The 14,550-nt window shown below is 44.0% G+C and overlaps 1 protein-coding gene across 1 annotated transcript in view; it reads left to right on the top strand.

The window, feature by feature from the left end:
* Positions 1–621: 621 nt before the first annotated feature.
* Positions 622–14,550, top strand: part of srrm4 (serine/arginine repetitive matrix 4) — a 51,368-nt gene continuing 37,439 nt past the window's right edge. The window contains exon 1 of the mRNA XM_047341287.1: positions 622–824. Coding sequence (XP_047197243.1) covers positions 622–824 — 203 coding nt within the window. The remainder of the gene's footprint in view (positions 825–14,550) is intronic.

The following is a 14,550-nucleotide window of genomic DNA, read 5'->3' on the forward strand; positions in this document are numbered from 1 at the left end:
CTCGTGGACGTGCAATCATCTCCACACACACACAACACTGCACTCCGACCACCAGGACACCACTTGGTCTCCCACTGTCCGGGACTGAAACATGCTTTCGTCTCCCCCCGAGTGATGCCTGATTCTGTGTGAAGCTGCCGACGGAGAGTGCACGGGCTGGGGGGGGGAGGAGGAGGAAGAGGAGGAGGAGGAGGAGGAGGAGGAGAAGGAGCGCTCAGACCCCCGGCACCCCCAACCCAGACCCCATCCCAAAGAGCAGCAGATGTGAGAGAAGAGGAGAGGCGGAGAGAGAGAGAGAGGAACACAATCTCCCCTTACCCCTCCTTCCCCCTCATCTGTGAGAACAATACCCAGCCTCCAGTGGCAGAGGGTCAGCTTTTGTCCCTCGCCCCACGCTCCCGCTCAAGAGTGAAGAGCAGACAGACGCGCTGACACATTGACCCGCCGCTGCGATCAGAACGCAGCGCACAAAGAGACGCTGCTCGCCACACGGCTTCATTCAGTACTTGGACAGCTCCTGCGCAACAACCACTGGGACTGTGTGCTGGGGTTTTTTCTTTTTTTTGTCCATGAGTGAGTAGAGACTCTATTTGAAGCCGGTTTGGTTTGGAGAAATTACAAATGCAGCCCCCGTGTTCGCTGCCGCTCGGCCCCTGTGGCCCCGCGCCGTCCCTGGGATCGCAGGGCAGCACGGCCGGCCTCCACCAGCTGGAGGAGAAGCAGCTCTTTGAGAAGTTTTGGAGGGGCACTTTCAAGGCGGTGGCCACCCCGAGACCGGAGAGCGTCATCGTGGCCAGCATCACCGCACGGACCAGGGTGGCCAAGTGAGTTCTCTAGCTTCTAACTACCATCACATCTCGTGTTTTCACCTGACTTGAATATCCAGCTGTGTTGTCGAGGGGTTGACAAGCTTTTGTTTTTGAGCTCGAAACTCAACCCTCAACATGAGGTTGTGGAGGGACAGATGATGATGAGGCTGTTTTTATAGAATCAGTGGTGATTTGAGCATTTTACTTCAGGGGGGGAGCGAGACCAGTATGTGCATATACAAAAAAATCAAGAAAAAGAGTATTAAGATTAAGATATTACAACAGTGACGTCAATGAAAGAAAAATGATTTGTTTGCTGAGCTGAATGAACATTTGTGTTTGTTATAAGTCTTTAAAGTGTAACAGTTAAAATCGGGATCAAAATCTTTGACTCTGACCGTCTCTTGCATTGTTCTTCTCGAACATCAGATTTTTATTCCTGCGTTTTTTGTCAATTACACTCTCGCCACCTCCGGTCTCCATCTTCGATCAAGTTCAGGAACTCATTCTGAAGCCATTTACTCAGAATACATCTCTAAATGTATTGTGACCTTTCTGCTGCGTACGTCTCAATTCGTGGGACGAGTCCCCTTTACTGCCACCTGTTGGGTGGTAGTATTCAATGCTGTTGGGGCGCAGGAAAAAAGCTCTCAGGCGGGAAATGGACACCCTTCCAGTAACTTTAGACAAGGTAGAACATTTGTACCTGCATTTCTATTGTAGATTATACACTGTACTATTTATCTTACTCATTTAAAATGAATATATACTGTACTGTATATCCTTTTAAGGCTTATTCAGTGAAGATTGACGTAGAGGGTGGTGGGGCGGCACCCGAGTGCCCTCTATTGTCCAACTGTGATTGGCCAGAACCTACAAAGCTTCCTTTTGCATCATGTAAATTGTCGTATCTGCTTCAGACCGTCACTGCACAAAGGTTCTTGAATTCAACATTAATCATTCTTTGAGATCTGGTCTTTAATAAGAGCCAGTTGATGATATTTACTAAAAGGTCAGTCTAGCAAGTCCAAGCACATTTACTTCTCTTGTAATGTTTCTACATGTAGGAAATCATTGTTTCTACAGCACTCCAGTGTCTGTTTTTCATATCTACAATGAATTGTTGGTTTCCAGCTTTAGTCCAGTTTTGGCCCAGATGCATGAACGTTTGTACACATTCACATGTTCCCTCTACGTTTGTGTGTGTGGCCGGACACGTGACATCCAGCCAGCGTGAGGAGCGGGATGCTCAGTTAATTGTCCCCTTTAAAGGTCACGTGGCAGCGTCTTCATGCCTCTAATGTCAGACTTGTTCCCTCTTCTCCCCGCGACATGGCTTTGTGCCGCTGTCCGTGATGAAGGAGCAACGCATCACGTGTTTGTGCCTCTCACCTTCACCTGCCCCGTCCAAAGGTTAGCTATAGCAGGCCCCGAATGGGAGGACGGGGACGGATGAACATTTGTTGCCCTTTCCACTCTTCATCCCTCTTCCCTTCCACTTTGCTCCCGTCCAAATGATCAACCATCATTTGCTGCCTTTGACAACTTGATCTGTTTTGGGATCACGCCCCGGCTCTGTTTGTCTTCACATCACCATCAGTGACACCGCTTCTCATTTGAGTAAATCTTTCAGTAATTAATGTTCAGACTGGTGGAAGATTTGCATGACCACACTCGCAGACACGCACATTTGTACTGGGCATACTTACATATCGAATGCCGTAGCTTGCTTGGGTGACCTTTGAATGGTTTTGACACCCACTATCAACTTTCTCTCATGTGAAATTAGCTATGTTAATGAGGATTAGAATGGTCCATTTCATCCGACATCAGCACAGGCAGCAGAAAGACACGCTGAAGCAGATAATGTGTCTGTAATGGCTTCGGTTACAGCTGGGCCGTAATGCTGCAAATGGCCTGGTTGTAATGGTTTTTATTAGCTGGTGGGATGTGATGAGAAACACTTTTTGTTTCAGGAATATGAAGCAATGTGTCTTTATTTCATCTAACCCAGTAACTACAGCCCCAATTTTCCTGTCAGCCAACCATTCAAATCAGTTTGGGGAAAAGCGGCTAAAAATTGAAAAACACAGCAAATTAACCTATAAAAAAAAAATTCAATAAAATGTAATGTGGCCAGCTGCCATGAACTGAGCAGCCTTTTTTAAAAAAATAACTGGATACTCTGGAGCGGGGCCCAGCTGTCTCTTCAGCTTTAGCTTCTGTGAGAAGGAAGCTATCCTCAAGTGGCTCGGCCCGTCCACGGGGGACTGTCCGGGTGACAGTGACGGCGATGATGGCGCCGTGGCAGAAGCTGGCAAGAGCGAACGTCCCCAGAGAGCAGACATAATGTTGCTAATTCGCCCGGGTCCATTTGTGAAAGACAACGGCAGCTCCCTCCCCCCCCCGTCGTCCACTATTATTCTCCTCTCGCTCTGCCTCTGTGTGTATTTACGGGAGGGAGAGAGACGCACCGGGACTTTTGGGTGATACAGATTGTAAATAATGAGTAAAACACAACAAACAAACACAACACCCAGAGAATACAGATGCAGGAGAAGGCTCAGCCATTCCTCCCTCCCTCCCCTCCCTCCCTCCCCTCGCTCCTCGCTGCGCTGTTGATTCTGCCGGAGCAGAAAGTGACTGGGGAATGCTTAGACCATCAGAATGCATGGCCTTAGGCTCGGTCCTGTGCTTCTCTCTCTCACTCTCTCTCTGCAAGAGGAAACATTATTATTCACTGTGGATAACTGAGGGGTGATGAACAATTGCAGTGAAAGCGAGGAGGGGGGGGGGGCATTATGTCCAACGAGCAGAGAGGCAGAGAAGAGAGGAGACAGACGGAGAGCCACAGGGAGATGTTTCATGTTCAATCAGCACAAGTCTTTTTTCCATTTGTACCGGCGTCGCCTCTCCTTTCCGCTCTCCTCCTTCTCCTTCTCCCTCACTCCTGCTCCTGAATTGAAAGTGCTGGAGGGGCCCGTGAGCCACAGAGGAGTAATTAGAGTTTGTTGTTCTCCCTCTGTCCTCCCTGTCTCCTCCTCTTCAGGCCAGTCACTCAGAGGAGGGGAGGAGTTCACTGGCTCGGTGCAGCGGGGTGGGGCCTCGCTTGAAGCCATTATAACCCTGCAAGCTGTTTTGTTCATGGGGGGGCTCCTCATTAAATATGCAGCGTGTGTGTGTGTGTGTGTGTGTGTGTGTGTGTGTGTGTGTGTGTGTTTTGCTGCCATGTTAGTGGGGTCTTGTCCAACTCTGTGGCAGATGGCAGGCTGCAGAAAGTGCACTGCAAGGGAGGAGGCAAAGTGTGTGTGTGTGTGTGTGTGTGTGTGTGTGCGTGTGTGTGTGTGTGTGTGTGTGTGTGTGTGTGTGTGTGTTTGGTGGGTGTTGTGTGTGTGTGTGTGTGTGTGTGTGTGTGTGTGTGTGTGTGTGTGTGTGTTAGTGTGTGAGGAGGCAGATGCAGTTCTGTGGATGAAGTTTGGAGGCTTGCACACTGACATCACTAGTGGGAATATACAAGCTTCAGTGTGCATTAAAACAGAAAGTGTTGAGTATGTTATGGATCTGAAAACGTCCAGTCACAGAACTTGACCGACTTTGAGCTGCACAAATGCTGGATGAAAGATTAAAGGGTTAATTCGTGCTGCCTTTACGAACGAAAAGAGAACGTACAACAACAAAGATTGTGACAGTGGAGGAGGTTGTGATAATGTCGCTCTTAAGAAAGAGGCAAAAGCGTCTGTTTTTTCCCTGTTTCCGGGCAAAGTAGCTTCATCTACTTGTCTTTTGGTTTCTTACCAATTTGCAAAGTCTGTGTACATATCTAATATTTAATATGAATGAATCTTTAGATTACCTGTCAATTCAATGTGTGATTGTTGGATGTATTCACCAACTTCGATGCCGTATTTGTCTACAAATGCAACAAACCTTTTAAACCTGCTGCTGCTTTGATTTGTGCATTTCCTTGGCTTCCTCTCCACAGTCATGGTGGCCCAGGCTCACATGTATTTCCTATAAAACCTTTCATATCCTCATCCTTTAGGAAGATGGTTTTGTTTTTCTGTCAGCATTCTGTCTTGGGTTTAACTTTCTGTTGTGGTCACCTTGGCCTGTGACGCACGATAGCACACATCAGTTCCTCACACACACATGAGCGATCACACACAGGAGAGTGAGGGGAATGAATGAATGGAGGATATATACTCTCGTCTCAAAGACATCATGGAGTCGCAGTCTCCCACTGGGACAATGCATCTCCCTCTCCTCCCTCCTCCTCCTCCTCCTCCTCCTCCGAACGAATGACAAACATCATTTAGTGATGGACGAGGGGTTTGTCAGCTGTTATACATCTCTCTGTCTGCACGTCCGCTCTGTTCATCGCTGAGTTATCTGTACCCAACTTCTCTCCCTCTCCTTACATCAGTATCTCTCTCCGTCCTCGGTATCTTTTCAGTGTGCGTTGAATCGACGCTCGCCGTGTCTGTGTCGTATTACTGCGGCTGCTGAGGCGTGCTGACAGGAGAGTACGGAGACGATGGGGACTCTCCATGCAGGAATCGGACTTATCACCCAAACAGATTCACATTTGATATTGATTCCCACACTTGCCGGTCCGTTTGAATCCAACTAGTGACTGTGGCTAAACACCTACAGGGCTTAAAGCAGGATGCGGGGTTTGCATGACACAAGAGTTGAAGCTGAAGCGTAGATGTTAATTAGTGGACTGGATTTATATTTGATATGGATTTCTGCACGGCAAATCCATCGTGTCGAACCAGATTAAAACCTGCAACTGATACACTGTGGAAGATTTAAGTCCTGGTCGATGGGACGACATTTGTAGCTACTGGTGGTAACGTGGTTTAGTACTTCAACCCCATGGCATCCACATTGTCATCAATCAAATGGTCAAGGCCACGTACTGCATGGGCATAGTCACCTGCTCAAGGACACGCCCAACGACACCTGTGGCCCTAACCCATTGGACAGTATTGCTGTCAATCACACGACATCCATGGCCCAATGCATTCCGTCCTTTATCGTCCATTTGACTCTGAATAATAATAAGAATTGTATTATTCAAAAGGTTTTCAACGAGTTATTCGATAACATTGTTAGATCTTGGTTTTCTGGAAAAGGCGACAGCCCTTTAACATCAATCACAAGTGTCCAAATGTGAGAATTATACGATGATAATTGTATTCAAAAGCCTTTGTATTATATGTTAACATTAACCAATAACCAATAACCATACCAGGCTACGTGAGGCTGAAGCAGTGTTTCAAATTGAGCTGTGGATTGTTTTGATGAATAATTTGTGAGAGGAAAATGTGTTATTCCAAAAATTGACTGTAGTCTAGCTGTGCTGCATTGTGTTAGTGGAAATGAAGCTGTCACGTCGTCACCATGATGGCAACCTGCAGTGTCTGCTTTCACTGTTCCAGTGAGCAACACTGAAGGTTCGTATTACTTTCTACCTGCAAGATCCTAGAGAACCAACTTTAATTCGTTTTTTCCTTCCGCTCTTTGTATTGGTCACTCGTAATGGATCGGGATCATTTCTATCTTTTTGCTGTGTAACGTGAACAAAACTAGATTTTCATCTCCCATGATTCCAGGCTGCTTCCCCACGTCATCAAACCAGGTCTTTTGTTATTGGTTTGATTGAAAGACCCCCTAGATGCAGAAGTTGCATAATGTGCTTTTAAAAATGCAATTTTTTAATAATAATAAAAAGACATTAACTGGACTATAGCACAAAGTAGAATATATATAATATAACAGACAGGGGTGAGGTTTAAAGTGTTACTGATTAATTCCAACCACTCAACAATCAAATGGTGATATCTCCTGCTTTTGAAGCTTTGACTTTTCCAAATGTCAGTCTCACAAGCTGAGGCATTAGTTCAGCTGTAATGACACATCCATAGATTTCTGGGAGACATGATGCTGCACTTGATTGTTAACTTGTGATAAATTCCTAATGTAGCCTGAGCACGAGGGGAAACAGTGACTGTGCCTGAAAGCAGCAAGTCCCTGTGGGAGCTCAAAAGACTCTTTGATATTTGAATCCAAACCAATCTCTCTTCATACACATAAAAAGATGTGAGGTTTGTTTGTGGTTATGAATCAGACGATGGAACCGCTCTGGATCCTGTTTACACCCACGTATACATACACACATACTCTGTATTGTTACGGGATTCTGTGGTTCCATGCATCAAAACCCCTCAAGGCGTCGAATTCCAGCCACATAGAGAAACATGCCTCAATAGAATCAACTTACACAAATCTGTGTGCAGTTTCATGCCGTTCATCGTTCATCATGCCAGGCAGCATGAATGATAATACGAGGCTGCAGCCGAGAAAAAACATAAATAGAAAATAAATGAGATAAACTCAGAAGAGCACAAAACAGACTGTGGCGACAGAGTGATAAAGATAGCTCTGGTACATGTGGCAGATTAAAAGCAGTTGGACAGCAAGACATTCTGAAGAGTTGATTATGAGCTGTCGGCACAGAAACAAGTAAAACGTTTAAAGGAGAAACTGGAGCACAAAGAAGGACGTTTCATGTTTACGCTGTCAAGTCTTTAGAGACACTTGTAAAGACACTTTTTGTCCCCACCAAACTTGTTCTATATAAACCGGCCAATATTAATATATCTTACTTATAATAACCATAATGATAACTAAAACGGGGACTCAGTAGAGCGCTGCCTTCGCCAAGGCCCAATAGTTCCCTTAAATTCAATCAAGCTGCACCAAATTGCACCAACTCATAGATATCAGTCCCCTATAGATATGTTTTAATATTAATAACCGGGTTGCATTATTTATTCCCTCGGAAAGTGGTGACAATTTCAAAATGTGCGTATATTGCTGGCATGTGGAGGTGTCCACCTATACTCGTATAAGTGCAAACACGTGGACATACTGTATATGGGCCTGCACATACAGTACATATGGAGACGGACACACATAAAGCCATATGGGGGGTGGGGGGGGTTTCAACATGATAAGTCCTCCAGAGCCGAACAGCAGCAGCAGCAGCATTTTCGAGGATGAGAGCGAGGAGCTGAGCGTTAACCCTTTCCATCAAAGCTGCTGTGAAATCTCCCCTCAGGGATCACAGTCTCCAGCTTGTGGTCGTCCACCTCCGGGAGGAAAATACCACACACTGCCTTCCTCCTGCAGCCGCTGGCCTCTCTCCTGTCCGGAGTATCGCACATTTTCCATGTGGAGCATTTCATGCAGGCTAGAAATTGTAGTTTCTGGCTAAAAAACGTGATAAGGGGAATCTGAAGGTCGAGTGTGATGACAGTCAGAGGAGCAGACCCATTTCTGGCTACGTTGCAGCCCTAGGATTGACGTGAACTGCTGCTCTAGTTATCTTCTTATGGATTCATTTCTGCATTTTTATTCAAATAGATCTTCATTTCAGTCTTTCATCTTCTAACTCAGATATTGCACTTCATTTTTAATCCTACATTATTCACCTGTATATACAGAGTCTTGAAGTGCACACTTATTTAATGTTTGCCACTACAAAGCTCTGCAATAAGTAATAAAACGTAAAATAGACAATAAAAAAAACAACCTCCTGCATTACAGCCTCCTTTTATGTTCCTAACGATTAATGTCTCCATCTATTAAATAGAAATGTAAATTTAGAAAGAGAGACGGAGGCTCGGAGGGTGAGCAAGGCAACAGTGGGAAAAACATCTGAGATTTTTTGTTTATTCCGCAAAATATTTCCAGTCCCTTGTGTGGCGAGACCATCACCATTACTGTTTTGATACCATCCTCTTTCATGCTTATTCAAAGTCTGTCTGCACCTGCTGTCGGGGAACTCATCTGTGTGCTGTTGTAAAAAAGTACAATGCGATTGGTTCGTTTCCTGGTTCGAGGGGCGGGACATTGTTATATAACTGCTGTTTGTGGAATTATGGACAATTATTCTCCTCTGGATTCTGTGGATTGTTTTCTTCCCGTTTCTGAACCGACATTGTACGTTAATGAAATATGAATGAATAGCATAACCAACTAATATCTCTGATGCCTGGTGAATGAAGCAGGATTTTATTCATCATATATATTTTATTTAATATAGGTACTTTATATAATATCTAGCACTAATCTTTAGTCCTTCATTCAGACAGTAAAAAGCTCAGTGAAGAACTAAATGTACTAATTTATTCAGTGTAAAGAGCACTTCTCCACAGTGTCATGTTGAACTTAAGTATTTCAAAGCATAAAAATCAAGTCATTAAAACAAGCATTCCAGTTCACACACACAAAATACTTTGATTTACTGTATAAGTCATTGCTTTGGTAAATGTTGTTCTGATTTGTACTAACGACTAAATATTCAGATCATATGGCTCAGGACTAAATTGAAAAAAGAATCCCAAACATTACCGTCACTAAAACATTTAATTATGCATCGTGTTTTATAAGCTTTTTAATGCATTTTGCACAAGACATGACACTGGATGTAAATCTAAAGTGTTACTGCAGTGAAATCCAAAGGGAGATCATTCTGCAGAACACACTTAGTATCAAAGAATCACTGCGTCTCAGTTATTATAAAGTACATTGACTTTCCAACGCTGAACAGTGACAATGACACCAAGACAACAGGGAAACATATTTTTATTAAAGCCGTGTTCAACGCAAACATGTTTTACTTCTGCTGATTGAACATTTACATGAGGGGAAGAATGTAATCCGTCACACTAGAAGATACATGTTGTGAGAAGAGGGAAATTACTTTGTCTGAGCCGGAGTTTTTACGCCTGAATCAACTTAATTCCAATGTCACAACAGAAAAATTGCTCTATTTGAAAGTTACCGTCTTATTCATTCGAATCTGTTGTTTTCTTCTTGTTCACAGTATTTGTCCGTTTTGCACCCGGTTGCACTTACTTTTATGTAAAATTCGAGCGCACTGACATTTAAAAAGACTCGTGGCATTTAAGGCCATTAACATAGTAAATTGTGTTATTTGTTCACGCAGTGTGTGTGTGTGTGTGTGTGTGTGCGTGTGTGCGCGTGTGCTTGTCATTCTGCCAAATTCACACTCTGCGAGAACAAATATAACAGATGGAAACACAAAGGGCGTGAATCATTATCAGTGCTTAAAAACCATCTCTGAAATGGAAAGACTTATATTTGTTTCCAGTGCTTCGGATGATGCCGACTTTTTTTCTTTACAGAAACTGCCAAAGCCCCACGAGCTGTAATCTTTCATACACCATTAGGGGTTTCTTATCTTTATGAGCTCTGGCCCTATCATGCTCTGGCCCTTAGACTTTATTTGGGTTTGTGAGTAACACATACGGACAGATGTTGCCTCAAATACTTCAGTGAGATGTTCTTTCTCTCGGCTGCTGCATAGTTTAACCTTGTTCAAAGACTGAAGAAGAAGAAGAAGAAGAAGAAGACATCGGCTACTTTTTTTTTTTTCCCACACTGAAGAGACCAGCGCACACAACAAGGTTAAAGCTGACGCGACTGAGTGTATCCAGCAAACAGCTCTATATAATTGGCTTCTGTATTTCGGGGGAAACAAGAACGAGGGAAAGAGAGAGATGATAAAGAAAAGGAGAAATTGTTATTATTTTCTATAAGAAGGCAGGAAGGAAATCAATACAAGAGCAGTGCAGCATGACTGTTACTGCATATCTGTCTGTGAGAGAGGAGGGAAAGAGTGAACGACCACAGGAAAGAGGGAAGGAAATAAAGAATTAAGAAGGTAGAAACCGGGAGTTGCATTTTCAGACTGTACATTTCAGGACGCTGGAGCAGCCGAGGTTATTACATTTTACTGAATATCATATTCCAGCCCGTGAATAGAAATCCTTTACCAAAGGGAATTGAATTACATGTAGGCCCATAATGTACAGCTTTGAATAAACTCATAAAAGATGATGAGAGAGAAGGTGAAAGTCCTTTGTCCTCTGCCGACTCTACATGAAATTGAAGGTAAATCTTTCAGGCAGGAAGAGATGACCTATTCGATTCATTACCAGTGAGTGGTGGCCGCGAATGGGACGGCTCGCTCATTACGACCTATTAGATCTCCACAAACCAGGGGATGTCCCCGGACATGGAAAAGTTACGAGCCGACTCTCAAGTTCAACAGCTCGAAGGGCCGAACTGAAGGAAAAGCAAAATCAGATGTGACTTGTAAGCAAGTCAGAGGAGAGTCTTTGTTTTTGCAATTTAATATATAATAATGATAAGTGGTTGTTATTGTTCCTTGAAGCCTATTTTGTTTGTCTTTTCACAAACGCTAAAATTTAAGAGTTTGACTTTAACAGGCTTATTCTCATTGCAATAATTACATGCTCAAAGAAAAACACCTTTTAGATTTGAAAATAAATCAAAATCTTTTCAGTGCTAAATGTGGCGCGAGGAGCTTGGTCAGTACAAACTATTGTTGCTCTCTGGCTAACTGCTAACACGCTGTGCAGCTCTACAAGCTAGCTGGCTTACTAACTTTTTATAAGTTAACTAGCTCCGGAAGCGTACGAATTTTGCATGGCTTATTCCAAAGACATTTTGTACCAGTACATGGTTCTTCTGTTCAGCAGTTAATACTTTAGCAGATATGGTAAAACACAACTAGTCATCTATGATGGTTACTGTTGTTTTGGATTTTGGCCGACCATCTTCAGGCTCTCGCAGTTGAAGCCTAGTTTTCAGATAGTTGTGCCTGCGAGAAACGTTTCCTTCTCCTCCAATCATGACATATACCAAATAAAGTGTTTTTTATGTTGTGTTTGGGGAACACAGACGGACACAGACGGACACAGCTGGACGGTGCAGTGCGCTTCTCTCTTGTTACCATTGTGAAAGGAAATAAACTTGGACTTCTTCTTCTTTGACAACAGCCAGACAGGTCCGGAGGGGCTGTCGGGTACGTACAGTACAATGTGAGTAGTCAGGTTGCACCTTGACAATCGAACACTGTACGGTGTGAGCAGACATTTGCATCTACTGTCACGTTGGAGAGTTGGAATTTTAAAAACAACATTTCTAAATTCACACTGTAAGCCCAGCTTTACTGTTTATTTATAACGCCCTACATACTTGTGCACTTCTTGTTCTGACTAGCAGCTATCCCAAAAATATTAGCTTTCCCCTCCTGAGTCAGTAGGGTTATTTTGCTATTAACTGAATAGGACATACGACACAAAATAACCATATACTCTTGTGACAACTCCCAGCTGTGTAACCACTTCAGCATACATAGTATAATGCGATGGGTTCTGAATATGTATTGGCTTGAAAAGTCATAATCATAACAAGATCAGCGGTGCTTTGGGGGGGGATAGACAGATAGTTATTGCCAAATCCAACTAGAAAGCGCCACGAGGTAGTACAATCACTCATAATGACAGTAGGCTGAGAGCCCTCTCGGTCTCAAATCGCAAAGGCCTCATTAAATATGCATACATACCCTAGAGTTGGCATATTGGAAAATCAGAAAAGTCCAACGTAATAGGCTGAAGTCTTTCCCCCCCCCCGGCAGCTGAATTAACTCTGCAGTCAGAGAAACCTCCCAGGAGCATCTTATTTACTGTAGGTCCACATAAACACACACCAGCACACATTTAGACAATAAGCTTCAGCCTCGGTTTTTGCCTTTCAGTGACTGACTGTCAGCCTTGTTGGTATATTGGCGTTCTTCCCCCCTTTTTCTGCCAAGAATGCTACTTATTCGTAACTGGACCCCTGAAGCGGTCTGAGTTTTCATTATTAAAATGCAAACATATCAAAGTCAACTCCTCATCACTCAAATTAATTCATTTCAAGGTTGACTGGCTCCCGCGTCGCAGCCTCTGCCCTCCATTTTTCATTTTCGCTTCTTGCCCATCCTCATTTCAGGAAAGACGATCTGCCATTCATGCGAAATTGCCACCATTTGCATAACTGATGCGGAGTTAAGGGCCCAAACTGCGGCGATGTTGATGTCACAAATGCGATGGGAGACGGGAGCTGAGGAATTAATTGGCTCGCGGCATCGCTCCCTCTCCTCGGCTTTGCTCTCACCTCTGCTGCAGCTTCTTGACACGAAATGTCACACGATGACGAGCGATTCCAGAACTATGACACCTTTAAGGTTCACTCCGGGGGGGGGCAGGTTTACTTTGTGTTTCTCTCTTACAAAGGTTTCTGGGGATGTTGCGTCAGAGAACAATGTCACGATCGAACAGCTTTTCAATCAATCAGTGGAAACATTTGAAGCATTCGCAAAATGTCTACATTTACAATTCATACCACTAAACCTCTTATGATTCCAGTTAAGTAATCCTCACATTTAGCTTTATTGTGTTATTATTCCTATTTTCAATATTCACTTATAAATCGTGAATCAGATTTGTTGCTTTGAGCTTTACTCTTCTGATGTGATCGTAAAAATGGACCCACGGGTTTGAGAGGTCATTTCCTATGCATGCTCTTTTTAAAGCAATAATATAATTTAACTGCCTTTCAGCAGTAAAACGACTCTATTATATCGAAGGGGGTTGCCGGGGTTGTTTGTTCAATACTAGTGTCTCCCAGTTTAGGACACTCCCAGCGTATCACAGCCATTCATTAGTGTAGTTATTGCCGCTCAAGGGAAGATTTTAATGCAACAAGGACACAGTGTCATGGAGAGTGGAGCACCCTTCACAGTTTAACACGATCACAGAGGGAAGGTATGTCCATTACCCCCGGTCCGGTCTGTTTTCTGTCACTTCAGTTAATCCGTCACAGTAAATAGCTCCTGTTTGGCCACATTAGTTCAGTTTCATGTGAAAAGCCTCCTGTTGTTCTCAGGTTTGCGGAGCAGAATCAATAAATACATGAACATTTTGAGTTTTAGTTGCAGCCACACGTTTAAAAACTGAAATCCGTCTATTTTAAAAGCACTTGTGAGATTGTCCACAAATAAATCTGCACAAAAAACTTAAGCGCGGATGTTTCCACTTTGGTAGAACTTCACCACTGCGCCATGTCTTTGTGCAGTTAGTCATTAGCGAGCGGTCCTGACAGCGCCAGCCGCGAGTGCTGCAGAAATCTGACCCTGGAGAAAGCTATCGGAGCTTATTAGCCGTGTTAGGCCGTGTGTCAATATAGCATTTTTCTGGCAGGGGGGCTAAGCACTTCACCAAAAAAAAAAGCTCTGTGCAACTTTTATTCCCACAACAACAAAACAGAAGCACAACCCTCGCCAGCAACATGCAGGGTCGGACAGATCTGCATCCACCAATGAGCTCTTGTGTTTTGCTGCAATAGTTTGTCTGAACACACTATAAAAACGTTCTTGTCCTTTATGTCTACGTGATAATGTTGGGTTGTGATGAATCAAACTGATCCAGGGTGCCTAAACAAAATTGTGGTTTTGCGTGTGCAGAATTTCAGGGATTAATTTCTTAGATGTTGCAGCTTTCACAACGAGCTGGTGTCTCCGATGTCGCCTTCGGAGCTAAGATGTCGAGCATTAAGTCAAATTTCCGAGGCAACAACACTGCAGAGCCACGTCGGACAAACCTCGATCAGGTATGCCAAGAAACAAGCTGATCCTGGGGGAATGCTGCCAAGTGAAGGGTAACATCAAGGTCGAAGAGAGACAGTGCAGCCGGGCAGAGAGCTGTGCAGAGGCCACGGACTCATTGTTCAAAGACTCATCTTCCCACTGTGCCACTTCCCAGCGTGAGTGTTATTCCCAGTGACATTCCGGTGGTCC

This window comes from Hippoglossus stenolepis, chromosome 9 (assembly GCF_022539355.2).
Source record: "Hippoglossus stenolepis isolate QCI-W04-F060 chromosome 9, HSTE1.2, whole genome shotgun sequence".
Lineage (NCBI taxonomy): Eukaryota > Metazoa > Chordata > Actinopteri > Pleuronectiformes > Pleuronectidae > Hippoglossus > Hippoglossus stenolepis.